General features: G+C 45.0%; 3 protein-coding genes across 5 annotated transcripts in view; all 3 read right to left on the bottom strand.

Moving 5' to 3' along the window:
* DHX35 (DEAH-box helicase 35) overlaps positions 1-13,623 on the bottom strand; it is a 29,181-nt gene extending 15,558 nt beyond the window's left edge. For both annotated transcript variants that reach the window (XM_064390991.1, XM_064390992.1), the window contains exons 1-12: positions 13,553-13,623; positions 12,100-12,233; positions 11,626-11,718; positions 11,369-11,446; positions 9,678-9,782; positions 8,767-8,828; positions 8,047-8,116; positions 7,370-7,429; positions 5,360-5,472; positions 5,100-5,196; positions 3,854-4,012; positions 2,469-2,679 (exon numbers count right to left, since the gene is read on the bottom strand). In XM_064390991.1, the coding sequence (XP_064247061.1) occupies positions 2,469-2,679; positions 3,854-4,012; positions 5,100-5,196; positions 5,360-5,472; positions 7,370-7,429; positions 8,047-8,116; positions 8,767-8,828; positions 9,678-9,782; positions 11,369-11,446; positions 11,626-11,718; positions 12,100-12,233; positions 13,553-13,592 (1,222 nt within the window). In that variant the 5' untranslated portion in view covers positions 13,593-13,623. The remainder of the gene's footprint in view (positions 1-2,468; positions 2,680-3,853; positions 4,013-5,099; positions 5,197-5,359; positions 5,473-7,369; positions 7,430-8,046; positions 8,117-8,766; positions 8,829-9,677; positions 9,783-11,368; positions 11,447-11,625; positions 11,719-12,099; positions 12,234-13,552) is intronic.
* Positions 13,624-14,530: 907 nt separating this feature from the next.
* On the bottom strand, positions 14,531-19,423 carry LOC135281808 (protein FAM83D-B-like). Of its 2 annotated transcripts, XM_064390995.1 has the most exons (4): positions 18,701-19,423; positions 17,647-17,814; positions 16,923-17,047; positions 14,531-16,675 (listed from the first exon to the last, which is right to left on the bottom strand). In XM_064390995.1, exons 1-4 carry the CDS (start codon positions 19,148-19,150, stop codon positions 16,285-16,287), a joined length of 1,134 nt encoding a protein of 377 aa, XP_064247065.1. In that variant the 5' UTR covers positions 19,151-19,423; the 3' UTR covers positions 14,531-16,284. The 2 variants fall into 2 exon arrangements, with proteins under 2 accessions (XP_064247065.1, XP_064247066.1); XM_064390996.1 differs by lacking the exon at positions 16,923-17,047 and having other exon boundaries at positions 16,490-16,675.
* A 29-nt stretch (positions 19,424-19,452) lies between these two features.
* On the bottom strand, positions 19,453-26,459 carry LOC135281807 (protein FAM83D-B-like). The gene is made up of 4 exons (XM_064390994.1): positions 25,979-26,459; positions 23,251-23,418; positions 22,448-22,572; positions 19,453-22,097 (listed from the first exon to the last, which is right to left on the bottom strand). Exons 1-4 carry the CDS (start codon positions 26,426-26,428, stop codon positions 21,143-21,145), a joined length of 1,698 nt encoding a protein of 565 aa, XP_064247064.1. The 5' UTR covers positions 26,429-26,459; the 3' UTR covers positions 19,453-21,142.
* Positions 26,460-27,308: the final 849 nt, after the last annotated feature.

Below are 27,308 nucleotides of genomic sequence, written 5' to 3'. Positions count from 1 at the left end.
AGCTGTTAAAAGACAATCTCTATCCTAAAGATAATCTTTCTCCAATTACTTTATTTTACATTATTTTTATCTAAATAAATTCAATGGTTTTGGCTACAGTTTTGATTTTGTAGTTCACCCACTCACATTTCAATTTGAAATGTTATAAATTCTTCACAGAAGTCTGGAAATGTTTTGTTTGTCTTCTGTTTAATGTTTTTGTCAGAAAATAAAAGGCAGGGTGCAATACTACAAAAAAGGCATTTTTTTAAAGAGACATGGAAAAGTTTCAAAGCAGCATGCTTTCAGTACAAGAACACTATTTTTGTAACTACTCAAACAGTTTAAAATATATATTTTAAATAAAGATTAAGGATGGAAAAACAATTTATTTAACAATGCCTTTTTAAAACCATGTTCACTATAAAGTCCGAGTATGGAAAAATACTCCATGTAAGGATAAAACACTCCAATAACCACTAACTGCAGTAAAAAAAACAGGGCACATCCTACATCATTTTCACCCAAACTATTTTCATTTCTACAGAACCCTTTTCTATCTCAAACATTCCCTAGGACAAAGACAGTGCTGTTTCTCTGCTGCTGTTCACTCTGCACTTACTTCCTTTCTTTTTTATTTTTTCCTCCTTTGAACACTTCTTAAAGCACTCCCTAGACCAGCTCTTGAGCACACAAAAATATCTTCAGTGTAGTCATGGTTTCTCCAGTAAAACACTCACAAAGCTATGTAAGCTTGGGATATTGTGCAGCACATATTGTCTCCTGATTCTTACTGGATACATATAAATTCAGGGCATAAATCATGGCTTGGTTTAATGTGGCAACTGCTGGCAAGCACATACACATTTAAAGGAAAATGCTTCATCTCCAACATCTCAGAGCTCCAGTAAAACCAGAGGGGGCCTGAAGCCCATCAGCAAAGGGAGTGTTCAGCTGCAAAGCCTTTTCTCATTAAGCAGCTGAGAACAGACACTTTGACTGCAGCTCTCTGGATAGTGTGAGGTGGCCAAGAGATTTATTTGTAACAGCAATTTTTGTGCACTGCCAGGGTCATTGATTCAAGGGAAGACTTTGGTGTTGGCAGCTATTCCTAGGAAAAAAAGAGACATGAAGTTTTCTCTGAGTTACCTAAAAGATTTCCAGAGCCCTTTTGTTAAATGCAAGGTCTATAAAGACTTCAGTCAGAGAAGAGAGCTTATAATACTGGTAAGTATTAAAAGCTGAAACTGCTCAGAAACCAAAATCCTTAAAGACCAAACTTCTTCATAAGCTCACCACTTTTAAGAGCTGCATTAACATTTCGTGTTTCTAGCTGCTGACTGCCCCATTTGTGCTTCTGAGTCATAAAAAGATTCAGTTTCTAACACCTAGCACATAAGAACAAGGTATTTCTAAACTAGACAGAGGAACAACTGTGGGATCAGAAAAACAGAAACTTCCACAGATACTAAAGAATTTGATTTACAGCCTTAGAAGAAGCTTAAATTGACGTAAAAATCCAATACACAGATATTAAAAAGAACAATCATAAACTTATGTTTCTATAGTTGTAAGTAAGAATATACCTTAAGTGAGAAACTGTATTGATAAGACAGTGGAGGATTTATAATGTAGGGGTGAGGTTATATAGATTATATATATGTAGTGTAGAGGTTATATAGAATAAGTTAAGAGTCTAGAAGTTATAATAGAAACGTGTATACATACAACAGCAGCCTATTAGACAAAAGTATCTGCAGTGCAGTAGAAATAAGTAAAAGTGGTAAGTTAAAAACACAAAATAAACCTTATAACATCTGTCCATTAAACTAGAAAGTATATAAACAGTTATAAATATATAACTAGGAAGTTATGTATTACCTTGTAAGGAAGAAACTTGTGACTACTCTTGAACTGTAACCAGCTACTTACTCTCACAAATCTCACAACCTCTAAAACTAATTTATCTAAATAATAAATCGCTCTTAACCCAAAAGTAATCCCATTCCTTCGTTAGTAACAGCAACAACGATAACCAACAAAGGGAAATACTGTTCTCTGGATGAAAACGAACCAGCCCAGCCTTTCCCCTGTCCCACACTGCACGAGCAGCCCGGTGCCCGCAGGGAGGGCAGGGCTGCTGACCTGTGCAGAGCCGAGTGCCCGCAGGGAGGGCAGGGCTGCTGCCCTGTGCAGAGCCGGGTGCCCGCAGGGAGGGCAGGGCTGCTGCCCTGTGCAGAGCCGGGTGCCCGCAGGGAGGGCAGGGCTGCTGCCCTGTGCAGAGCCGGGTGCCCGCAGGGAGGGCAGGGCTGCTGCCCTGTGCAGAGCCGGGTGCCCGCAGGGAGGGCAGGGCTGCTGATCTGTGTAGAGCCGGGTGCCCGCAGGGAGGGCAGGGCTGCTGACCTGTGTAGAGCCGGGTGCCCGCAGGGAGGGCAGGGCTGCTGACCTGTGTAGAGCCGGGTGCCCGCAGGGAGGGCAGGGCTGCTGACCTGTGTAGAGCCGGTAGCACTTCCCGGAGCGGTTGCGGCCGGCGCGCCCCGCCCGCTGCTTGGCCGAGGCTTTGGACACGGGCACCACCACCAGGCACTCGATGGCCGTCTTGGGGTTGTAGGCTCGCAGCTTCACAAAGCCGCAGTCGATGACAAAGGCGATGCCGTGCACGGTGATGGAGGTCTCAGCAATGTTGGTGGCAACGATCACCTGCAGGCACAGAGAGGATCCTGTGAGCCCAGCCACGACAGGCCCAGGACACTCAGGAGCACAAAAAGATAAAGTACAAGCAGCAGCAGGAGTTGTCAGCTTGAAATAAGCCCAGTTTGCACAGTTCTCACAGCTTCACCATCGCTTTCTTATTCAAATTTATTCTCTCTTCATAAAAGAAGAGCTTGGCAGTGTTTGCAGAGAAAATCTTTGGCAGTGTTTGCAGAGAAAAAGATGAACTGACTGTAAATCAAGTGTTCTTATGTAGCAAACTAAATGTTTTCTTTCTGCTTCTCAGTTACACTGAGCTATTCCTTGTACAATGAGGTGGGGATAGGAGGGGAACAGGATGATTAAGAGCTCCACATTCAGCATTCCTGCAGGGATTCATTTATATATGTATGCCCTAAAATAATAAAAAATAATTGTTCCCAGACAACAGTGGGAAATCTAATGTTTTTAAATTAAAAAGTAAATTTTGAAAGTTAACTGACTAATGTCATATCCTGGAGAGAAGTATTTACATGAAATGTTCTTCAATGGCAGATGAACAATTTCACTTGTCAAAGCAGGTACAAGAATTACAAGTCACCTTGGTGTAGTTTTGTCAGCTTCTTTCAGCCCCAACACAGGCTGTGCATATGCAGAAAGCACTATTCACATCCAATTATATACTTCTGTGACATTAAGTGTCCAAACAAGACTTGCAGAAGTCAAAACAGAGCTTTTTTTTTCCACTAAAATCAAGTAAGTTTGAACTTGTTCTTTACATGAAAATATAGCACTTACCCACTCTGTCACTAATTTTACTACTACTGGTGGAAAACAGTCATGGACATTTAGATCACAAAAAGAAAGTAAAAGGTAAAAGCAAAGGAGTTCAGAGGGTAAGAAAACAAATACAAACTTGTATGGAGACACTTAAAAATTGCAGAGTTGATGAGGCAGAGAGTTGGAACTGACACATCTAGGAGTGATCAAAGATGATAAGGGAAGCCAGGGAACATGTTCTTGGTTCCCAGTCTGAAAGCTGGCAGGCACTGATGGGAGATGCAGAAAGCCTCCCTCAAAGCAGCATCTGCAATAGTCCCATGATGTGAACCTGATAAATGCAATCTGTGTGCTGCAGACACCTTTCTGGGTGGTGGAAATGGAGACAGACACCAGAGCTCACCTTCCTGACAGTGTGAGGGACTCTCTCAAACACTTTCAGCTGCTCAGCAGAAGGCAGCCCAGCATACATGGGCAGAACACGGAGGTGCTTCTTCATCCCAGTGCGAGCCAGGGCCCGAGCCTGTTCTATGAGCATGGAAACAACAGTCTCCACTTCCTCCTGCAGCCAGAGCAGCACAGGGCACACAGTGAGAGAGGTGGCACTGCAACAGCATATTCCTGTCACCTAGATACAGAAACTGCACCAAATAATACCATTGTAATTGTCCAAACTCTAGGACTTTGACTAGCTCACTCCATGCTCTAATATTCTTAAGATACATTGCTATTAATAACAAATAAAGCCTTATATACATGTTTGTGTTCACTGTTATTTAAGTCAATGTCATATCACAAACACATGAGCAAAATCATGGGGAAAGACTGAACCAAGCTTAAGAGGGAAGCAAGTTAATTTTCATGTCTATCTCAACTGGTGAGAGCAAAATGGGAGGCCAAAATATTTTGGCAGAGCAGAATGCTGTGGGCCTGGATCAGGAATGGCACAGGAACAGCACTGACACCTCTTGCTCAGCTTCATGTTTAATCTCAGCTGTGGCATCTCACTCTTAAAGACAGAAAACAAAATGTTCAAACACTGCCTAATGAAATACCAAATTCATATGTCAAAAGTTAAATCAATAAAGGGGGTGAGGAATTGCTTTTGAAAATATGCAAGATGTTACTGAAGCTCTTCAAGGTAGCTCCTCTCTGGAGAAATGAGTTGCCTCCCATTTGCTCTTCCCAGCTGCAAAGCGAGCTGACAAGCACAAATAGAGCAGAAGAGACCAGTACATTTTGATCTCATGGCAATTTGTTTTTCTGTCAAACACTTCAGATGTTAAGCCTAACAAATGGAAATTCCATTTGCCCTAACTATTAATGATGACTCACTGTCAATTTAACAATTGGATATGTGTGACTTGCACTAGCAAACCACACAGAATTCCACTCACTAACAAGGCTGAGAAATACAGCATTAAATGACAAAAACTATCATCCATCACGAGCTTTGATAAATTCAGGCCATATACTGTCTTCACATCTTTGGGACTGGCCTAGTTTTGCTCCCATCAATAGAGAAATGCTTGTCATCTTTACTGAGAATAAAGTAAGCACAACTAAGGAAAACCTCAGGAGACTGAGACAGCTTTGCAAAGCTCACAATACAGCACTGTAAAGCAAAAAAAAATTGCTTATGTCTATACCTGACCAGTTAAAAATGCCAGTATATCACCATCATTCTCCATCTGGTGAATTTTCATTGTAGTTTCCACAGTTGATTTGATATAGTCAGGAACAGGGCTATGGGGAGAGAAAACAGCAGAGACATGAGCAGAAAAATAGGTACAGACTCCTCTCCAGCAGGGACAAACAGAGCAGCTTTGGGACAGCAGAGCCCTAACCTAGACAAAATGATAGCACAGTTGCACAGTGTCACTACTGCCAAGACCAGACAGGAACACACCTCTGCAGGTAAAAGATGTCCACTGGAAACGTCCTCCCCTCAACAGTGAGGATCACACTGGTGTCTTTGCTGGGGTCACCGGTATCATTTTGATTAAAGAAATCTCTGAATTTCTACATTAAAATAAAAACAAACACTTTCAGTTTGATATTTAAAGGAATGGTGAGAAAAACCTGAAGACATGAAGAAGTTAAATTACTACTGCTTGGATGTTTACTTGATCAATATGACAGTGTCAATTGAAAAATATCAAAATTTGATTTTGTTGCCTTCTATTCTGTCTGGGGTTCAGGCATTTAGCACAAATAGTGTTGCAATGTCTCATTACTTTGAGAAGTAAAATTTTGAAAGGGAAATAAAATTAATTATATCACCCGCTACATCTGGAAAAAAAAGATAAACTCTTAACTGCAAGTTAATCTATCAAATTAGCAAAGTCAAAGCTGAGAAGAACTTAGAAATAATTGGTGCAAAAAGGTTTGTGTGGGGCCTGCATATTCTCATCCATTTTTGGGTGAGTGAGTAAATTTTACAGCACTTACTGAACACCAAGATTTCACTTTGTAAAAGCAGAGTTAGACATTATTTATGAAAGTTTTTGATTTATGCATTGTGAGACACCTTCATAAATTTAGATCTATTGTCATGAAGTATTTTCAATAAATAACAACAAAAGATGGAACTTAAGAACCCATATAATTCATGTCAACTTTTATGAGCATTGCAGAGATAACCATCAACTCTCTGTATTAAAAAAAATATTTATATAGTCATACCAATCATTTTGCTCATATTAACTCATTTTAGATTGTCATCTATTTGAAATGTGGTTTCTAGCTGTTAAAATTTTGTATTGTAATGTACAGAATAGAGAGCAGTGCAAACATCACCAAAGCACAGCATCTACCAACATTCATGGCATATGGTATTTGTCACTGAAGGACATCTCTGTGTGCCCACACCTTCAGTGCCACATGCAAGCTCTCAGCACCACATCTTATTAAAGACAGAGCAGTTAGGAAAAGTGGAGAAGAGGAAAGAACATGATATAGGAGATGGAAGAGCTGCCATAGCAGGAGAGACTGAAAAGGTGTGCTCGGGGAGCACAAGGCTGAGAAGACACAGCTGAAGTTTACAGAATCAAAGGTGACAAAGTAAATGTAAAGCTGGTTTTGGGGGTGGTTTTTTTAAACACAAATCCCCAGTACAAGAACTGGGAGATCCTTGATGAAACTAACAGGTTTGAAAGAATTAGCCCAAGTACTTCATTATACAGCAGGTGGCAAACTCCTGAAAATTACTCATGGTGTGCTGGAGATTCAAAGACAAATGAACAAACAGCAGGTCCATAAACACATAGCAGAGGGAGGCAGCAGGCAGGTGCTGACTAATATCTGTACTACAACTGCTGCAGATGCTGAGGCAGCTCAGGCTGAACAGACCCACAGCAGGTGCACAGCCTCACGTGCCCTCCCTAAACAGCACCTCCTGTTGCTGCTGCTACAAGCAGAGCACAAGGCTGAGTAAAACACTGCTCAGCTCTAAGAGTTCCTCTTCTCTTCCTACTCAAAATTAAATTAATGATGTTTTTACTAAGTTTACATAAGTGTCCACAGGCCACAAGTGAATCAGGGATCTAGTAACATCTCACTGAAATTAAATCTATTAATTTATCACTTATTTTTTACTTGTCTATAGTTGCCTCAGATTATTTCTATCAGCAAAACTGAGCTAAATCAACATCTCTTAATAAATTAAGCCAAGAGAACATATTTCTGTAAAGAATACAAATAAGGAGAAAAAAGATATCAGTACATAAAAAGCAGATTCATATTTAAATTCACATCCAAAACAGTTTGCTAAGAGAACATGAAAACCAAAAAGAGCAACTAACTACAGCAGATTTTTTCCTGCAACCACTCAAGCAGCACAGAGGATAAGCTGTACATGAATAGCAGTGGAGGTGTCACCTAATGTCACCTGATTTCAACCCAAATCTCTGAGCAGTACCTCGGCATCCAAGGTGGCTGAAGCCACAATCAGGCGAAGATCCCCACGCTTCTTCTGAACCTGGGAGAGACCAACAACACCCAGAGTTAAAACTGAAATACAAGACTAGAGTAAAGATTTAGAGAATCCAGATTGCCAGAAACCTCTCTGTAAAACTACTTTAAACCACAAGACAGGTGATGAATGAAGCAGCCATATCACCCCACAGGTCTAAGAACCCAATGACTGTTTGGAGTTTTATGTATTTATTTTAAGGGCATTCAGTCAGTTATTTTAATTTACTCTTGATTTCTGGTGGGTGTCAGATCTTTAGCAGGCTGAAAGTCAGCAACAAGCCCCAATCAGATCATTTCACGTGATCAGCAGCAGCAGAATCAACAGTGTATTTTTGGAACTATCAGCTAAGGAGATATTTCAGCATCAGAGAAAAGAGACAGAGGATCTTCAATGTCAGATGACCAAAGTAAATAGCTGGGTATGTACAACAGGCTGCAGGATAAATGAAGAAGCAGCAATCACACTCCCTAAATGAGGAAGCAGCAATCACACTCCCTCAATTACCAGCCATCAGGATCAGAGGTTGAATGAAAAGGATGAAAATTAAAACAGTTACAGAGAGCTGTATTAAAATTACCAAAGTAAAATTACAGAATTACAGTGAATTAAAAAAGAATTACCTTTTTTAGCAAGCCAATGGCAATGTCTGTATAAAGAGTCCTTTCATGAGCTTCATCCAGCATGAGAACACTGTGAAAAAAACAGAAAAGTAAGGTTTCAGAAATCACTTGACTGACACTAGAATCAGTGTCTCCCTGTCTTCTAGAAACACCATTATTTGAAATCTGCTGCTGGACTATTACTGTTCACAGCCACTTACAGAATTGGGGAAGTTCAAAAAGCTTGCAGCAGCAAAGCAGGGAGAAAAATGTACCTGACATCACATGGGACATACACACTGTTCTCTATTCAGGCTAGTTTTTGGAAAGGAGTAGAAGAAAAAAAGTCTGTACTGCACAGGTTTTCTGGATATCAGAAAAGTCTGTTTGTTGTTGATTTTTAAAATTAGTATAAGGTAGAAAAAATAATTTTAAATTAGGAAATTAAACAATTCAGACTCCATAAGGCCCCCTTAGCTTTCATCTCAAAACTACAGGATCAAATCCTGCTGGTTTTGGTGTTGCAATGAACAGCTAACAACAACATGCTGTTGATAAAAACTGTTGTTTTTACAACATAAAGAAGTCAGACTTCTACAATAATTTTCACTTTTTTGATATTTAATTTTTAATAGCCACTAATAATTTATAAAAACTGCTATCATAATTGCTTGGAAAAAGCAGGTTTTTACCAAGTTTTACCAAATTTCTGAAGAAAGCACTCATTCTATGTTTTCTTACCTGTATCTTGTTAATAAAGGATCAGCCATCATTTCCCTCACCAGCATACCATCAGTTAGAAACTAGAAGTAAATTAAATTTAAAAAAATGTAAAACATCCTTATCATATAGTCTCCACTAACTGTGATTTTTATTGATGCTTTTGTAGGCTTTTGCCTGAATGTTTCTTGGCCTTTAATTTTCTAATGATCTATCAAATTACACTGTGATTGCAACTGTGGTCTTGAACTAAGTAAGAACTGATGGTAAAATCCTCCAAATTTCCAACTCTAAATGAATAATCATGCTTAAAAAATTAAATTCAGCTCTATTTAAGGAACAAATATCTCCATTTCTTTCACTGTAAAAGAACACCAGCCTCTGAAAAAAAATCACAAAGCCAATTGTCTCATTCACCATCATTGCTATTCCAGCACAACTAAAGCAAGTCCTCTTCTGCAGAAACACAAGCAACACTCACATTGCTCACAGCACTGAAAAACAGCTGTAATGTTGCTATTTAATCCACCAAATTATCTCTCAGCCTACTCATCTTGGGTTTTATCTGTGGTTTTAATCAAAATCTATTGTTAGAGGAGGATACTTTTAATCTGTGATTCACTGCAGCCTTTCCCTATGACTTTGAGTGACACACAGGTCACACCAGCACTGTACCAACAGCTGGCCATACCCTGAAATTGTCCTCTAGATTTAAAATGGTGCTTGACTATCAGAATAGAATAGATACTAACTTTATTAAGGTTTGGATTGCCACAGCCATTTCAAGCACAGTTTTGGGGTACCCACCTGGGAAAACGAAATGTTACCTATTCTCTTGAGTGGGCATCACAAGGTTCTGATTAATTTTGCAAAAATACTTGAAGAGTTTCAACTAATCCCTTCAGAGTAACCACATTCTGTTTGTGTTTCACCTTAATTCTTGTAGCCTGAGGGTCTGTGCAGTCATCAAAGCGGATACAATATCCAACCTCATGTCCCAGCACTGCACCTCTCTCATCAGCAACTCGGCCTGCAACCTGAGAAAAGAGATCCTCATAAGCAACAAACAGCTCAGCACCCTTCAGCCTTGTGTCATTCCAAACCACAAAGACACCTAAAGACACAATAAAACTCCACAATACATGAATTAGTCCCTGCAGAAATCCAACCACAAGTTAGTGTCAGTCATTTGAATGACACTCTAACCCATACCTACAGGCAGTGAATTCATGATTTCACTTGGAATCTTATCCTCCCTGTCATTTTCAGCCCAAGAACTCAGAATAATTGTCAATCTGGGTAATGCAAGCAGAAGTGCAGGAATTTCTAAACTATGTGCTTTTTATCTTTGCAGCTACCTATCTTTATTTCTAACAACCCCCATGCTCTGCATGGGAGAGGAGATAAGTCGCCTATTAAAATAAAATATCATTTTCAGTTCAGGACAAAGCAATAAATCATCAGTTATATTTCCCATCTCCAGTAACAGCCACAGTCCAGGCAGTCTGCAACAACAGTCTCAAAGAAAAACCCTGCTGTGTGCATGTACTAAGCCTGAATGGAATAATCTTTCTATTTTAGGCTTAAAAATGCCGCATTAAGACATGAAAGAGAAAAGAGAAGTGAGTTTGCTGTGAGAAATCATTGCAGCACTCACAACATCTCCTGTAGAACTTGTGCTCTGTCAGCTGGATGCCCTATGAAGGAGAAAAGGGAGGACACTGCAGGCAGACTGCCCAAAGCATAGGATGCAGAGCACTGCTAGAGACTGTCCCCTTAGCCAGGCTGGATCTGGTCAAGGAATACTGGATTCTACAGTATTTACCAAGGTACATGCTGGTGTGTTGGAGATACCATTTACTATATTAGACAGAACAGGCAAAATGAGGGTTACAAAATGGCACCTCAGCTCTCTGTAAAAAAAGAATGCTGCAGCAGAAACTTCACTCAAATGAGAGCCTGGCAGCAGCTGTGAAGACAAAGGAGCAGTGGATGCTTTCTGTGCACGCTGCTACCAGAGAGAAGTCATTGCCCTCAGCATCTCCTTTTCCCCCTCGCAGCACATCCAGATGGTGTTAAGACAAAATATGTATATGCAAAAATTTCCTACAATAAAACTTTTTCTCCTTCTGCCTGACATTTTTACAAGGAGAAACCAAAAAACCCACACCCCATAAAAACAACAAAAACAAACAGAGAAAAAAATATTCAAAATCTAGTTATGAATTGCTAGGAAGAGGTACACAACCTCTTGTTCCTTCCACTGGCTGCATAACCATATGCAGATTTACATCACTGTTTCACCTTGTGAAAGAATTTGAGGGTCACACAAGCACAGTTCTAGTCCTGAGTCAATCACAGCTCAGCCCTAACTTCTGCACACAGTTCTGCTGACACAGTCAATTTTACTTCAAAGCTTCTACATCTGCAGTCCTGGAATGCTGAAATGTTGGCCAGACCCACTAATCAGGCTGAATTTGGTGTGTAACACCAGCAGATCTTAGAGAAAGACAAGCAGAAATATCTTTTCCTTCAGGAGCTTGTGCAGATTCCTGCTATCAGCCAAACCTGCTGATAAACTGGAGGTAGAATGCCAACAGACTGGGAGGACGGGGACACTCACCGAAACAGCAGCGACGCGACGGGGCTGTGTCACCCCAACAACTCTTCCTTCAGCTGTCCAGCCAGCCTCTGCCAGGTACTGCAAACAGAGGGGATAACAGAGACACTGGTCATGCTGTGGTTACACCAAGGTGTTAGCTCCTCACACTCTACCTGGTTCTGCTCAATATTCCATGTAAAATTACCTGGTTCTGCTCAATATTCCATGTAAAATCCCCTGAAGGACTACCTGATTTCAGCAACCTAACAGACACTTACTTGTGGAATCTGTGTTGATTTCCCACATCCTGTTTCCCCAATAATCACCAGGGTCTGGTAGTTCTCCACTAGGTAAAGTATGTGATTTCTTAGCTGAAAGAGAAGATGACATTTAAACATAAAAAGCAGATTGTACAAAAATAGGAAAACTATTAAAATTACAATATTTACATATCTGGCAGATGAAGAAACTTCTTGTTACATGGAGTTCACTGCCAAAAGCTAAACAGTCCTTTAAAATCTATAAATGACATGTACAGCATATAGTAAATAACATCCATCAACAAAGCCCTTAGAACTGACATTTACAGTTGCCAAACAGGACAATAAATTCCAGTAAATAGAGAGCAAAGCCATAAATTTGTTATTTATGTTGCAAAGTGATTTTATACTGTTCTTTCAAAAAAAAAAATAAAAGACACAAGAACCAGGAATCATACATTGCATTTAATGTATCAAAAAGAACTCCTGTACCTTAAAAACAGGCAGCTTTTGCCTTTGCTGTTCAATGGAGAGGGAAGCATAAGGGTTGTAGATGACAGTGACAGCGCTGCTCTCAGCAGGGCTCTGCCTCTCCTCCGAGACACTGACACCAGGACCTTCTGAGCCTACACAACAGGAGGGAATTTGAACTGGAACAACACACTTCTGCCTGGTGTATCACAATACAGCCAAAATAAATATGTTGCATACAAACAGGAATCATGGGTGGCAGCACATTAAAAAAAACAAACAAGTTTTCTGTGAAAGCAATGGAAATATTACCTTACAATAAAAAGGGATATGCCACTCACTTCAACTTCAGGAACTGAAACTTAACTTATTCCTGCTGCAAATTATCACAAAACTACTGACATCTGAAACTGTGGAATCACTCAAGTGAACCAGAAACAAAAACTCATCTCAGTAACAGAAAGGGTCATCTCCAGCTGCAGATTCAACGGGAAAGTCTGAGAGCAAAGAGGAGGCTTCCCCTGTTTTGTAGGATTTCCTTGCTTGTACTTCTCCCACTGTTACAAGGTTAGTCCTTTTCAGAGCTGCCAAGCAGTCTTACCACAAATCAATAATCACTGTTCTCCCTGGTGTTAACCACGGCTATTCCCACCCATGGCCAGGATTTCACTCCTCCCTCAGAACTCCTGGGGATTCCCCTGCACACTTCACACTCCCTGCAGACCCCGCAAAGGGCAGCACACCCACAAACCACGCACTCCATCCCCTCCCCTGCCCCCCCGTACCGGGCAGCACCAGCTGGAGCCACACACACCCCCTGGGCTTTGGCAGTGAGGGGACAGCCATGTCCCCACTGCCCTCACTGAATCATCACGGTTGGAAAAGACCTTCACCACCACCCAGCCCAACACCACCCTGCACCGCCGCTGTAACCCCCAAACCACATCACCCAGCGCCAGCCTCAGACGCCCCTTAAAAACCCTCACGGATGGTGACTCCACCACCTCCCTGGGCAAATTATTCCAATGCCTGACCACCCGAAGAGTGAAATAAAAATCATAATAGCTGATGGGAACCTGCGGTGTCTCAGTTTAAGGCTGTTTCCCCCGGTTCTCTGCCGGCAGACACCGCAGAAGGGACCGGCTCGCACCCCAGCACAGCCTCCTGTCAGCAGCGAGCGACGAGGTCACCCCTAAACCTCCTCTTCTGGAGACTAAGCAAACCCAGCTGCCCCCGCCGCTCCTCGCAAGACACGTTCTCGAGTCCTTTCAGAGCCTCACTGCCCTTCACTGTAAATGCGCCAGCGACCCCAAAGAGCCGAGAGGGGCAGCGCCGCGCCCCTCACCGCGGCCAGGCAGCTCGCAGCTCTGCCCCCCACACCCCTCACCGCGGCCAGCAGGGCTCCATTCCCCCCAGCCCCCAGCGCGGGCAGCCCGCGGCGGGGCTCGGGGCCCCGCACCCCCACACGCCTCACCCGGCTTCCAAAACTTCACCGGCCCCACGGGCGCCGCCATCTTGGGGTGAGAGGGCGGCCGGAAGCCGCGCGCGGCGCCCACGTGACGCGGGGCGCGTTGCCATGGAGACCGCGCCCCCCCCACCCTCTCCCTCACGATGCGGTGCCCGAATGTGTCCGCCGGTGCCGACCTGCCCTCCTTCCCTTGCCCTCCTTCCCTCTGCCCTTCTTCCCTCACAAGGCAAAGATCTGCAGCCCAGAGACGCCGCAGTTACTGTTATCACCCACTAACAGCCAGTGTCCGGCAAACTGCTGCGCGGAAGGGTGTGCTGGCCGCGGCTGTGCGAGGAGCAGCGGAGTGTGAGGGAGTGAGGCGCAAAGCGGCACCAGGGCAGGGCCTGGCACACAGAGCCCGGGGCTGCCCCTGGGTCCCTGGCAGTGTCCAAGGCCAGGCTGGACACTGGGGCTTGGAGCAGCCTGGGATGGTGAAAGGTGTCGCTGCCCATGGCAGGGCAACCCCTGAGATGAGATCTGCGTTTAGGTCTTTTCCAGCCCAACTCCCTCTATGGTCACCTTTGGGATCATATGGGATTTAACGGGGTCGAAAGATCACTGTCCAAAATCTCTGCTCATTAATTAATTAGAGCTGATTCCTTCTCCAGTGAAGGATGCCGCCACACTACCCCCACCACAGCTGCTGCACTTTACACCAGGCAGCAGAAGGACAAGAAAGAAAATTATCCCACTAATAGTGAATAGATAGTGCTGTGCCCCAGCACAGCTGCCTACAGCCTGTTTAAACCACAAACACATCCATGAAAGCCCATTGAAATTACTATTACTTAATGTAGGCTTTGAGTTAATTAAGTAGAAGCTAAAGGAAATACAAAAAATAGAAAGCCCAAACTGTTTCTAGTAAGTTTAATAATACTGTCATATATTCATCCTTATGGGAAAGTAAAAATCTAATCACATCTTATATTCTTATAACTTCCCACGCTAGCAGTGCAGTTATGGTGATTAACACAAACTGCACCTCACAACACCCACCCTCCCTGGTCACTTGTTATGCTGAGTAACCACATGTAAAAGAGGTTATTAAGTTATAATTATGATGTTCTTTAAGGTTCTAAGTATATGTTTCAATGTACTTTTGATACTAAGTCCACCCTATCAAAAATAAACGCAACTCGCAGTATTTTGTATCATCAATATATTAGTAATTATTGAGAAAAAATCCCACATGGAAAGAGCTGCCAATTAAAATAATGAGATGAATAACAAAGTGGAGAAGTTATGCTTGAGAAAATATATACAGAAAATTATTATGAAAATAAGACTGCACAAACAGCATTTTGCATAGAGTCCAACATTGTATGGGGTTTGCCTTTATGGAAAATATAGCTAAGAATAAAATTATGTGTTTCAAACTTCTTTACATCTGGATGGAAGTTAATAGTATGAAGCTATCAACTACTGAATATTTACAGATTAGGAGAGTCAGAATGATTACATTTCCATGACTGTCAGTGCAGAAGAAAGAGAGCCCAGATTAGTTGCACACTAATCAGTACCTTTTTGCAATGTACATTTTTGTAAGATCCATCTGTCCAGTTTAATGTCACCTTGCTGCTGTTTAGCTGAAATTCCTCTGCCAAGTTTTAACCTTCCCCTCTGAAGCCCAGAACCCACAAGACACTCACACACGCACATATCTGAGTATTTTGCAGTACAAGAGCCACAAGAACTATTGAGAAATGAGAAATCTTTGTTTTGGCTAATAAGTATCTGCATTGGCAGGCTGCTGGAACTTCAGGACCTCAATGTGCAGCTGTTTGGGAGGATAGCTTATTCATTTGAGGGTGATTTTTTTCCCCTCCAGAAATGAATGGATTAAAAAATAATAATAAAAAATTGAGCTTCCAAAAGACCTTAAAAAATGGTTCTGTCACTGACTTCTGTGTCATTGCATTTCTGGTGGAATTAGGACTTTTGTGAACAGGAAGCAGCTTGACAGATTTCAGATCTGCCCAGCTTTTCCCACCAGAGAGCAGAAGCAGCCACAAAGATAACAAAAAGTCTGTCTGGTAATGCCAAGGAATTGGTCTCATTTGGCTCTCCTACAAACATAGTGGGTCCTTTAGAATACTATCACTTGCACACATTTACTGCATGATGTCCAGCAATCCAAACAATCTAATATAAAGGCATTTGAAATTCAGTCCCTGCTAAAGCCTTGCCTGCTGACACATTAGCTCATTCTGCCTGCCAGCGTAGTTTCATATGAAGAAAATGTAACAGTGGAGGAGTAGCAGTGTGGTACTGACCTACTAGCTTCTAGATTAGGGTTACTCCTGGTTTGTGTCATGAACCAGTTGGTGGAGAGTTTGTACAAGACCAAGACTGACTTCAGAGCCTGCTTTCATCTTGGAACAGACTTTCAAGCAATATGAATTTCAATACCTAGATTTCTTAACCAAAAAAAAAGGGTTGAGCTACTGAGCTATGACACTGACAACCCATCAGCTTAAAACATGCATGAACAGGTTGAGAAATGAAAATTTAACAGAATAGCAGAAGTCAATAACAGATTTATAGTATTCTTCAAACAGCCACAATTCCAGTTTCACTTTCTCTCAGTCTGAGCTTTCTTTGCCAGCTGCTCTCACAAACACACTGCAAGACAGTGCTGGACAGGGATGGACGGACGTGGTTCCTGAGGTTCTGCTGCTTGCCCTGCATGAACATGCCGTTCATCTCTCTATGATCCAGTGTGGCCTCATAACCAGGGAGCCATTCCTCTTAGTCAGCGGGGGAGAGGTGTGCATCGTGTTATTTGGGCTGTACACGGCCTCCCTGGAGGCGTGCAGCCAGCTCCTCTTCCTCTTCAGATCTCCTACAAATGCTCTCAGATACAAAAATTCCATTCTCAGGAAGTGTTCCCTGGTCATGTCTCTGGAAGCCAATGTTATCCTGAAGAGCTGGTCCCACACCCTGTTCTTCTTGCAGCCAGAAAACTCTTTGAGGTTGATAGGCTTTGACCGTGAATGAAGAATCCGAAATTCCAGGTCAAAGTGTGCAACTGCAGGGCCTGACAGGATCAAAATGTTACTGCTGTTCAGCTTCCCATCTGTCCACGTAAAACTAGCAAAGGAAGAGTGAGAAAATGATGAGTTAATTCAAAATAATCAGTAAAGAAAGTATTCACTGGAAATTCTCCTACATCATATTTAGTTATGTTGTTCTTACAACCCAACTGAGGAGCAGTGGGCTCTTTTAAGAATAAATGTTGGTCATAAAATCTGATAAGGAAAGCTATTCTTCAGCATTGCTAATTTTCCTTTCCATGGAGAGAAATCATGTAAAGCAAGAGAAAGAAATTGGCACTTGCCTGTAGGAGCCTGTGGTCACTCTAATGCCATCAATTAACATGAACTTTTCACGGACTTTTCCAATGATTTTGACGCCCGACCTGGTGCAGTACGTGCTCCCCGTGATAATCCGAACCCTCATCAACTGTTAAACACACAGCAAGAGTCAGGTGGGCTGCAAGGCTCAGAGATTGCATTCAAAGGAGCAACACAGCAACAACCATCCCTGATGAACTGTGCACTGGCACAAGAGTCACCCACTAGGAAGCAAGTGAGGGTTTTGTCTTGTTTGTGTAGGCAAAGAGGTGACATGAAGGGGCAAACCCATAAACTGACTGTGCAGAATGGGACTGTGAAAATTCCTGTCACCTAATCACCAGGATGCAAATTCCACAGACTCCTGAGAACCTGCTTCTCCCTCAGCCTTCAAAGTCTCGACAAGCCCAAGCAACTCCAGTCATGCTTTAGGAACTGGACATTCCTCCTGCATTTCCTTGAACATTCAATTAGTATTTGTTCTCAGAAAGCAGCTGTAACATCCAATTACAAAGGTTTCAGATTTTCTATTAATTACTGTCCTATGTAGGAATAGTTAAATCTTCCAAGATAGAGGATAGAGCTGGAGCTACATAACACCCATTTTAAGTTGTGGCAGCAGGTGTAATAATTTCTTCTTCTGACAGCTTAAAGATTACAGTCACAAGAGGATCAGTTCCCTACTCCTACAAATATGACAAAGCTCACCTTTTCCTGTTCAAGGTCAACTCCCAGATCCTTGCACATTTTTAGAAAGTGGGAAAATGAAGACTGATCTAGAAGGATATACACTTTAACTTGCCGTTGGCTACAGGCTTCCAAGAGGTCTGTGAAGATATCAGTGTCTGTGAAGGAATCCATGACCAGGGCAATCATCTGAAAGGAGTTTCAGAAGAAACCATTAGGCTGTTTCTACAGCATTGCAAAGGAGAGAGCACATGAGAAATTTGAGTTTCAAATTAAATGCTCCCCCCTGCCTTTTTTTCAGGTGGTTATGAAGCATGGTACAGTCATCTGTGATACAGAGTATTCTTCCTCACCCTGAGATAAAACTAGACCACTGGTTTTGCCCTGTGTTAGGCAAATTTGATCTCTTCCCAAGCAAGAGTTTTTTGGGGGTTTTTTTCTTGAGAACAGATATCTCTTTCCTCAAAAGCATTGCCAGAAGAAAAAGTTAATGCTACAGTTTTTCCATCTTCCAACTTTTCAAATATAAAAAGAAACAGTAAGCAAACCCAAAACCACCAGTGTCTGACTGCTCTTTATATCTCAGCTCTCTGTTTATAAAAGTCAGGTTTGTCTTGACCTTATTATTCAGATTCTCGTATTTCAACTCAAGATCTGAATAAAACATCCCTTGAAGAGCCAGCTCCTACGCCCGCAGATCTTCCCCATGGACTGAACCCCAGGATTTGCCGTGGATCCTCAGCAGGATGGGGAAGCAACGGCTATTTCAGAGAGCCGGGAATGGGCACCCACGGGTGCCAACTCCGAGGGAACCTCAGCGGCACCCAGAGAGCCCGGACCCGGTTTTCAGCACTGGGAGGGGGAAAAGCTGACAAATTATGAACCTGATTGAAAAATAACTACAGAAGATGGTGGAAAAGACATAAAGCAATACGAAACAGCAGAGTAAATAAAAACGGAAGAGTATATAAGTAAGAGTATGTAAGAGTTAGAGGGGAAGGACGAGGTGGCCCCGGGCAGGGCAGAGCCGGGGCGCTCCCCGGGCACTCACTCGCTCACTCACTCGCTCACTGACCTGTCGGGCGGAGCGGATCTGGCGCCGCACCGCCTCCTTGCAGCCGTAGATGCTGTCCCCGCAGCCGGGCTGGAAATGCGCCTCCACCCGCGTGAGCCCGCGGAAGGCGCCGCTGGCGAAGCCCGGCCAGCCCAGCTCCAGCGCGGGCGGCTCCAGGTCCGAGCGCTCGGGGAAGTAGGTGAGCGACGAGGCGTCCAGCGAGGCTCCGGCCGAGCCCTCGGCCGCCGGCTCCGGGCCCGCGGCGGGCGGCAGCGCGGCCCGGGCGATGTCCTGCACCTCGGGCTCCGACAGGAAGGGCGGCAGCTGCTCCCGCCGCAGGAAAGCGCGCAGCGCCTCGGGGCCGCCCGCCACCAGCTCCTCCAGCGCCAGCCGCTGCGCCTCGCTGTACGGCCCGGCCGGCGGCGGCCAGCGCCCCGAGCCCTCCTCCAGGCACTGCGACGCGTTGGCCATGGCCGGAGCGCCCCGGCGCTGCCACGGCTCTTTATAGCGCTCCGCGGGCTCCTCCCGGCCGCTCGCCCACGGCTGTCACGGGTGGCACAGCCCGCAGCCTTCCCCACGCCCAGGGAAGAGCCAGCCTCGGAGGGGAAAGGATCGGCCAAGCCCTGGTCCTGCTGCCCAGCCCGGATCAAAAGGCTGCTCCTAAGGTTGGACAGGGCATATGGCCCCAGCCGGAACGGACCAAGTTCCGACGAAGTGACTTAGTCACCCCGATTTAAAATGCCAAATAAACAGAAAACAAAGCTCAGCGATGATCAGATGAAAGCCCCGTGGCAAAAAGGAGTTTATTTGTAAACTGTTTCTTGTTCCTGTTAGAGTACCTTGACAGCAGCACGGTATAATAAAGTTAAAAAGCACATAAAGCAAACAAGTGATTTTACATACATTCAAGAGCTGTAGGACTTCAGCTGTCAAAAATACAACTCGATATTAGCTTTGAAGGTGTAATCTTGGCTCCTTCCCTGCAACTTGGTTTAGTGGCAGTGTTCCAGATCCACAAATCAAGCAATAAAGTACCTTATCATTTTGAACAAGTGCAGACAAAACTTTTTTCCCTACCTCCAGCTTCAGTGAAGGAGTGGCTGCTTAGAAATCCAAGTAATATAAGCAGCAAAACTTCTTTGTCCATAGAGATTTCAGACAGAAATGCCAAAGTTAGTTACTCTCAACACTTGCAGCCTTTTTGAGTTATGGATATTTTTATTCATTCATTCATTTATTCATTCATTCATTCAATATTCAAGCCAACAGGTGAAATGTGCCACCTACTGGACACACATGTCCCTAAATAAAAAAATACATAACCCAGACTCCGATTTGATTTGGCAGAATTCAGTGTGGTTGGTCACTGAAGTACTGAGATGCAGGTTTGAAGAAAAAGGGTACAGGCCAGATCTCAGGGAGACTGCACACACTGCTCAGGTAAGAGACCCAGCAAGAACAGACATGCACAGAAATCTGCAAGCAGATAAAGGCTTTGCAAGCAACCAAACCTCACATCCACTCAATATTGGAAGTATCTTCAAAAACCAGAGTGGCACTTTAGCTCCTCAAACTGAGTTAGTAGTGGAAAAATTATAGAGCAGGAAAGAGTATTTCAGACAGCACAGTTAAAAAGAGAAAAATGTTTGTTTAATTCCTACAGTAACTTGTAAATTAACATTACCCAACATAACCCATAACGTTCTGTAGTGCATTTGTCAGTTTACTTTTGAACAGGGGCTTTGTCACATGCCCTCAGTGATTGTCTTGCCTTGGAGTTCACTGCAAAGAAGGAACCACACACATGCACACACATATATATTTCTATAGCTCTAAACAAAGGCACAAGAGCATGACCAAACTAGAGGGCTAGTTAGCTCATTCTCTTTCAGAAGGCTTAAACAATGGAAAAATAATATAGTTGAAGATAACCTGCAACTGTTTCAACAGACTCCTTGCAACTTTAGTGGAAGAGTAACATATATACCACAGAAGTTAGAATAAAATCAGCTTTATGGCTCTTTGTAAAAGCTGATTCCTCTCCTGTCAAAGATAAAGTAGAAATAAAAGCCAATATTGAAAAAAAAAGATTGAGAATTCTTGATATAAGACAGATCTCCAAAGCTACTCTGAGCAAGTTCAGTGTGACTCAGATTTTTCCAAGTTTACATAAATTAAAACTAGGGCATTAGCAACCCCAGAAAGCAGTAACAAGTTCAGTTTTGATGTTAAATACCCATAATTAAAATGATCTTCACCACTAATGCAAGAGGAACTTCTAAATTGTTACAATCTGATGTCTCTTTTTCGTCACTTACATTGCATAGTATAAAACAAAGTGCTGGAGAGTAGTGTATTAAAAAAGTATTAAAGAATTAAAAGTGCTGGACAGAAGTGAAAGAATCTTTAGGTGCAAAGTGACAGCAACTTGAGCCTGGGGTTTGTCTGTTGTGTGGTCGGGGATCATTTATTGAGGGAGAAGAGCGAGGCGTCGCGCAGGCTGCGCAGGCTGGCGCTGATGTCGCGCCTCTGCTTCAGGCTGCACCCGCCAGGGTACTGGCTCACGTAGCTGGCAGGGACACGGCCCCGCCGGGACAGGATATCCACCATGTGGCTCAGCTTCGACCTGATGGTGGAGTAGTGGAACTGCCTCTCTTTGTGCAGTTTTTGGAAATATTGTGCCCTGTGACTACTGGAATATTCAAAGGAGCGGAGAGAGGATATTGAGCCTGTAGAGCTTGCAAGAGAGCACTGGGACGATGATGAAGACAATGATTGCAGACTAGAACTGGATACGGCCTTTGCAGACAGAAAATACTCTTCTTTTGAGAACTTTCTGGGAAGGAGGGGTGTTTCTGTGCCCTCCTCTTCCTTTGTCTGTGTCACTGCAGTCTTCAGCAAAATGGATGTCTGAGTGCCTGTCACTCTGGCCGTGACAGAAGCCTGAGTGCCAGTGTCTGCTGTGGCAGTGCTGGCCTGAGTGGCTGCGTTGCATTTGGTCACAGCTGCCATCTCTTCCCATGGGCCAGTTTGAGTTGATGCATTTCTCTGTTCCACTGAGGCCACTTGATTGCTGAACAACTCCTCTTCACACAGGCAAGAATGCTGCAGGTTACAAAGCTTTCCTGCAGGAGTATATTCAGTTTGATCTGCTTTTTCCAGCAATTTCTTTGGAGTGCTAGACAGTCTGGCAAATTCTGCTCTCAAGTTGCCTTCCACAGTATAATCTTTGGAGGATTCTGTTCTGGTCAGCAGGTGATCAAACATGCCACTGTTCCTGCAGCTGGACGGTCGCTTTGGGCTGATGGGCAGGGACTGGGCATACAGAATCCTGAACTGGAGGTCAAAGTGTTCAACCACTTGACCTGACAACACCAGCAAGTTGCTGCTGTTCAGCTTCCCATCAGACCATGTGAAACTGTTGAAACAAAACCAAGATTCACAATTAATCTCCAGTGCATTTCAACAATACAGCTACAGACATCAAGACTCAGCTTAAAAATGAAGATATGGTAAGAAGTCAACAGACTATTCATTTCTGCACGAAGAACTCTATTTAGCCATGGCCAAGCTCTCTGCTAGCAACAAGTTGAGTAAACCAGTTTTCCGAAGGTGTTTTCAGATTTGTGTCAGCCCCACTTTGACCCAGCTAGTCCATGTGCCATTGGCACTCATTAACACCGGGCAAACAGCAAAGTTAATACATCCTGTTGCAGCAAATCTCCGTTTCTACAGCTTCACTGGGCACCAGCAGACCCCAATACTTGCCTGTAGGAGCCTGTTGCCACTCTAATGCCATCAATTAACATGAACTTCTCCTTGGCTTTCCCGACAATTTTGGCACCTGACCTCATGTAGTACGTGCTCCCTGTGAGAGTTCGCACTCTCATCATCTGGTTCAGAAAAGAAAGGAAAAAAGTGGCATCAAATTTAAGGTAACTTCCAAAAACTTAAGCACAGTATGGAAGATAGGAATTAAAGGAACTTTTTTATACAGTCTGTGTATGAGTGTTTTTAGTCACACAGTGTTAAATTCCTGTTAGATTAGGTGAGAACAGTCAGTTCCAGTTAGTTACTGCCAGGAAGGCAGGAGTGCTTTTACCTCTCCAGAGAAACTTTTATTGCCGTGAACATAAGCCTATCCAAGCCAAACCATAACACAGCCATGTCCGTTTATATTTACAGCAGCTAAACAAATCACCTGGCTCACATTACCCAAACCCTTTTAAAAGTATTAGGAAAGACAGCAGATGATACCAGAGCTATACCACCCTTTAGCTTCCCACGTTTCTGTTTTCCTTAGCAAGCAGTTCCTTGAGCCAAAGAATAAAGCTATTTAAACATTGCGAAATTAAATCCCTGAAAATTGCTGCATCCTCAGGACAGGGATCCCAGTGCACACAGCACATGAGGCTGGTGCACATCATGGTTGTAGCTCCTACATATGGACAACAGACAGGTTGCTTTAGCCTTTAAGGCAGTCTGATGCTTTATAGAAAGGTTTCTTTGATATGCATAAACTGTACCACAAAAATAAAAACAAACCACACTGACTCCAGTTCAGAACTTACACTTTCCTGCTCAGGACAAACTCCCAAATTGTTGCACATTTCCAAGAAATGGGGTACAAAGTCCTGGTCAAGAAGGATGTAGACAGGGACTTGGCGGTTGTTATAGGCATCCTGAAGGTCACTGAAGATCTCAATGTCTGTGAAGGAATCCATCACAAGGGCAATCACCTGCAAGGAAAGCCACGCCACTTACTCAAGGGACTTATTTTACACAAGACCACTGCCTCCCCCAGCCATTTTCTCCTGCTGTTATCATCAGGGCCTCATGCACATCTCCTTGTCCTGCTGCACAGGCTCTAGCAAGCTCTAAAAGATTTCTGTATTTCCACAACACTTCTGTAAATTCATTGTGCCTCAGCATGCAAAACATAGGCCTGAAGAGGTTTTTCGCGTCTGCTGCTTTTGTACACTTTCACATCCTCCTTTCCTACACAATTCCCTGTAGTGTGGCCAGAGTGGGGAAGCTATCACAGCAGAATCTGGACTCCAGACAAGCCATCTCCACACCTGTTCTTCCTGTGTTTCAGGGAGCTACAGGAGAATTAGCTTGAATGGCCTCCTTGCTGTCAGAGCCCACAAACCCCAGCTGACCTCCAGGTTCTTCCTGGTTTCTATATTCTTACTGAGTTTCTATCCCTCCACTCACCCAACAGTTCTTTCAAAAAGGCAAACCCTAAAATGGAATATCTCATATATGAACCATCTCTCCAACTAATTCAGAGCCACCTCACACACTGATTTGGTGCTTGAGTTCTCACCCTTCCAAACCACTTCTGTGTAGGGACACAAAGGCATAAAAGATTCAACTTTATGACTGAATTTTCCACTTTTCTATTAAACCAGCATAAAGAACAATGAGAATACAACAACTGTGGGTACCTGGCACCTGCCCTTATCAGATGGAGGCTGCTGCAGCACACCCAAGGTGTAAAAGCATGCAACACAGCTGCTGTGTGTGGCACAGCCTGTACTCACAGGAAACCTTTCCCACAGGAACAGGCTGAGCTCTGCATTCCCACCTCTGTCCTGCTCCCTAAGGGTCTGGTTCTGTTTGGCTGAGTTCTGACATATAACATGCACAAGCACATGGGTACTTGTAGATAAAGTTACTTTATGTTGGTGCTTCTTGTTGTGTCCTGAGCCTCTTGCCACCCAATCACTCAACTAAGTGTTGAAGAAGATTAAAAACCAATAAGATGCTTTTGACAAGACCAGACAAGTAAGAAAACCAACCCTGAAAACAAAACAATTCACACTAAATCCTTGGGAACACTGATGCCTTCATATGACAGCTCAATTCACAGCATATTTGAGTTCTAGTCCCAGAATTAGCAGCTTGAAAAGAAGTACAGCTTTGCCTAAAATCTTTAGAGGAAAGAGAGAAAACCCTTTTCTCTACTCATCCATTCAGGATGGCAAGGACAAGATCACAGCAGTCACTTAACTAACTGCATTTGAGTGCATTAATTAGGGAAGATATTATGCAGCATCTGAAATTTTCCCAGTCATCACATTAACTTGAGGAACTCAGAAATGATTGAGAAGTATCACACAGAATCTGACATTCAGTAATCTTAGGGTGTCAAAAATGTCCATTTATGTCCACAAAAATGCTCCCTGGATCAGGCACAGCCACAAACGGGGCAGGAGCAGCTTGCTCTGGGCTCAGAGTGAGGGAAGGTGTTTGTCAGGATGCTGCAAGAACAATATCACAAACAATACAGCTTTTGGGGGGAATAAATACCTTTATAGTGTTTATTCGAGTTACCAGAGTGGTCTCATATACCTGTAGGGATTGTTTGAGAACAGAGCTTCCTCTGTGACCGTTTCTGGCAAGGAGCCCGTCGTTCATGTCATCCTCACACACTCCCTAAGCCTCTGCCCTCGCAAGGGAGTAGAGACTAAGCTCGGTTCTCATTCAGGGTGTGCCGTGCACGTTACACAAAGAGACAGGGGTTGCTTCATCTGGCCACCCAAAAAGGAAGCTACACATTTAAATTTTAGCTGAGCCAATGGAATGGCTGCTAAGGAGAAGGGTGGTTCCCGGCTGGGGATTGCAGTTGCAGGCTATAAACTCCGGGAATGCAATGAGTTACAGGGAACAGTTACAAGTTCCTACGCCACGTGGTTTTCAAGTACTGCGCATCGGAACAAAAGCGTTCACTCCTGCAGGGAGAAAGTCCTGTCAAAAGCAGTTCTGTACGTCACTTAGTGAGCTAAGGAAGGAAAATACAATCACAGTGTTATATCTATAGGTAACCTTCTCTTATAGAAGAGGTTTATTCTGTGTCACACCCTTTAAAGGACAGTAGCATGTTTCTGCAAGGGCAGCTTTCTCGCAGAAAATATCAGTGGGGAATCTTGAATAGGAGACCTTTTGCTCCCAGTGAAAGCAGGGTCAGCTGGATCCAGCGGCTGTGCTGGCCAGGGCAGCAGCGCTGCGGAACGAGGAGATCTTGGGGCATCACCCAGAGCACCCGGGAAAGGGAGAGCTCGCAGATGCAGCAAACAGAGTGTCACTTTCTCTGTATTTTCGAGCTTGTCCTCCTTAATGACACTGTCTGCTCGACAAGGGTTTTAAAGCCACTTGGATGCGCTCCGTGTCCCATGGCGACGAGCGACGGTGCCGATCCTTGGTGCGCTCGCAGACCCAGGGGAGAGGGGCTCCGGGCAGGGCAGAGCGGAGCCCTCCCCGGGCACTCACTCGCTCACTCACTCGCTCACTGACCTGTCGGGCGGAGCGGATCTGGCGCCGCACCGCCTCCTTGCAGCCGTAGATGCTGTCCCCGCAGCCGGGCTGGAAATGCGCCTCCACCCGCGTGAGCCCGCGGAAGGCGCCGCTGGCGAAGCCCGGCCAGCCCAGCTCCAGCGCGGGCGGCTCCAGGTCCGAGCGCTCGGGGAAGTAGGTGAGCGACGAGGCGTCCAGCGAGGCTCCGGCCGAGCCCTCGGCCGCCGGCTCCGGGCCCGCGGCGGGCGGCAGCGCGGCCCGGGCGATGTCCTGCACCTCGGGCTCCGACAGGAAGGGCGGCAGCTGCTCCCGCCGCAGGAAAGCGCGCAGCGCCTCGGGGCCGCCCGCCACCAGCTCCTCCAGCGCCAGCCGCTGCGCCTCGCTGTACGGCCCGGCCGGCGGCGGCCAGCGCCCCGAGCCCTCCTCCAGGCACTGCGACGCGTTGGCCATGGCCGGAGCGCGGCCCCGAGCCCGCCGGGCGCTTTGTGGCGAGTTTGAATCCAAACAGCGCGGCCGCCGCCGGAGCCTTCCCCGCCCCGCGCCGCCGTTGGCTGCGGCAGGGCGGCACCGCCTCCCCCGGGCGGGACCGGGACAGGGCTCCCGGCCGGGGACAGCCCTGCCCGAGCCCTGCCGGCCCTCAGTGGAGCCGGGACAGCCCTGCCCGAGCCCTGCTGCTCTTCAAGTGAGTTCCCGGCCGGGGACAGCCCTACCCGAGCCCCGCCGGCCCTCAGTGGAGCCGGGACAGCCCTTCCCCAGCTCTGCAGGCCTTTAGTGGAGCTCCCAGCTGGAGACAACGCTGCCCGAGCCCTGCTGCCCTTTAATGGAACCGGGATAGCTCTGCCCGGGCCCTACTGTCCCTCAGTGGAGCCGGGACAGCCCTTTCCCAGCTCTGCTGTCCTTCAGTGGAGCTCCCAGCTGGAGACAGCCCTGCCCGAGCCCTGCTGCCCTTCAGGGGAGCCAGGACAGCCCTGCTCGAGCCCTGCTGTCCTTCAATGGTGCCGGGATAGCCCTGCTCGAGTTCTGCAGGCCTTCAATGGAGCTCCCCGGCCGGGAACAGCTCTGCCCGAGCCCTGCTGCCTTTCAATGGAGATCCCGGCTGGGGACAGCCCTGCCCGAGCCCCGCTGCCCTTCAGAGGACGGGCAGGGATCGCGGAGCTTTTGCCCTGAACAGAATCAAACGCCTCTGAGAAGGGCGCTCGTACAGATGCGTGCTAATAAATGCTGGAGGTAAAGCCTTGAACGCCCCACAGAAGGCAGGCACAGCTTTGGCTGTCCAGCTTGTCTCCAGCTCCAACTGCCTCCACTTCACAGAACCACGGAATATTCTGCG

This window comes from Passer domesticus, chromosome 16 (assembly GCF_036417665.1).
Source record: "Passer domesticus isolate bPasDom1 chromosome 16, bPasDom1.hap1, whole genome shotgun sequence".
NCBI classification, from domain to species: domain Eukaryota; kingdom Metazoa; phylum Chordata; class Aves; order Passeriformes; family Passeridae; genus Passer; species Passer domesticus.
The sequence above is the reverse complement of the archived record's forward strand: the minus strand, read 5'-3'. Positions and strand labels throughout refer to the sequence as shown.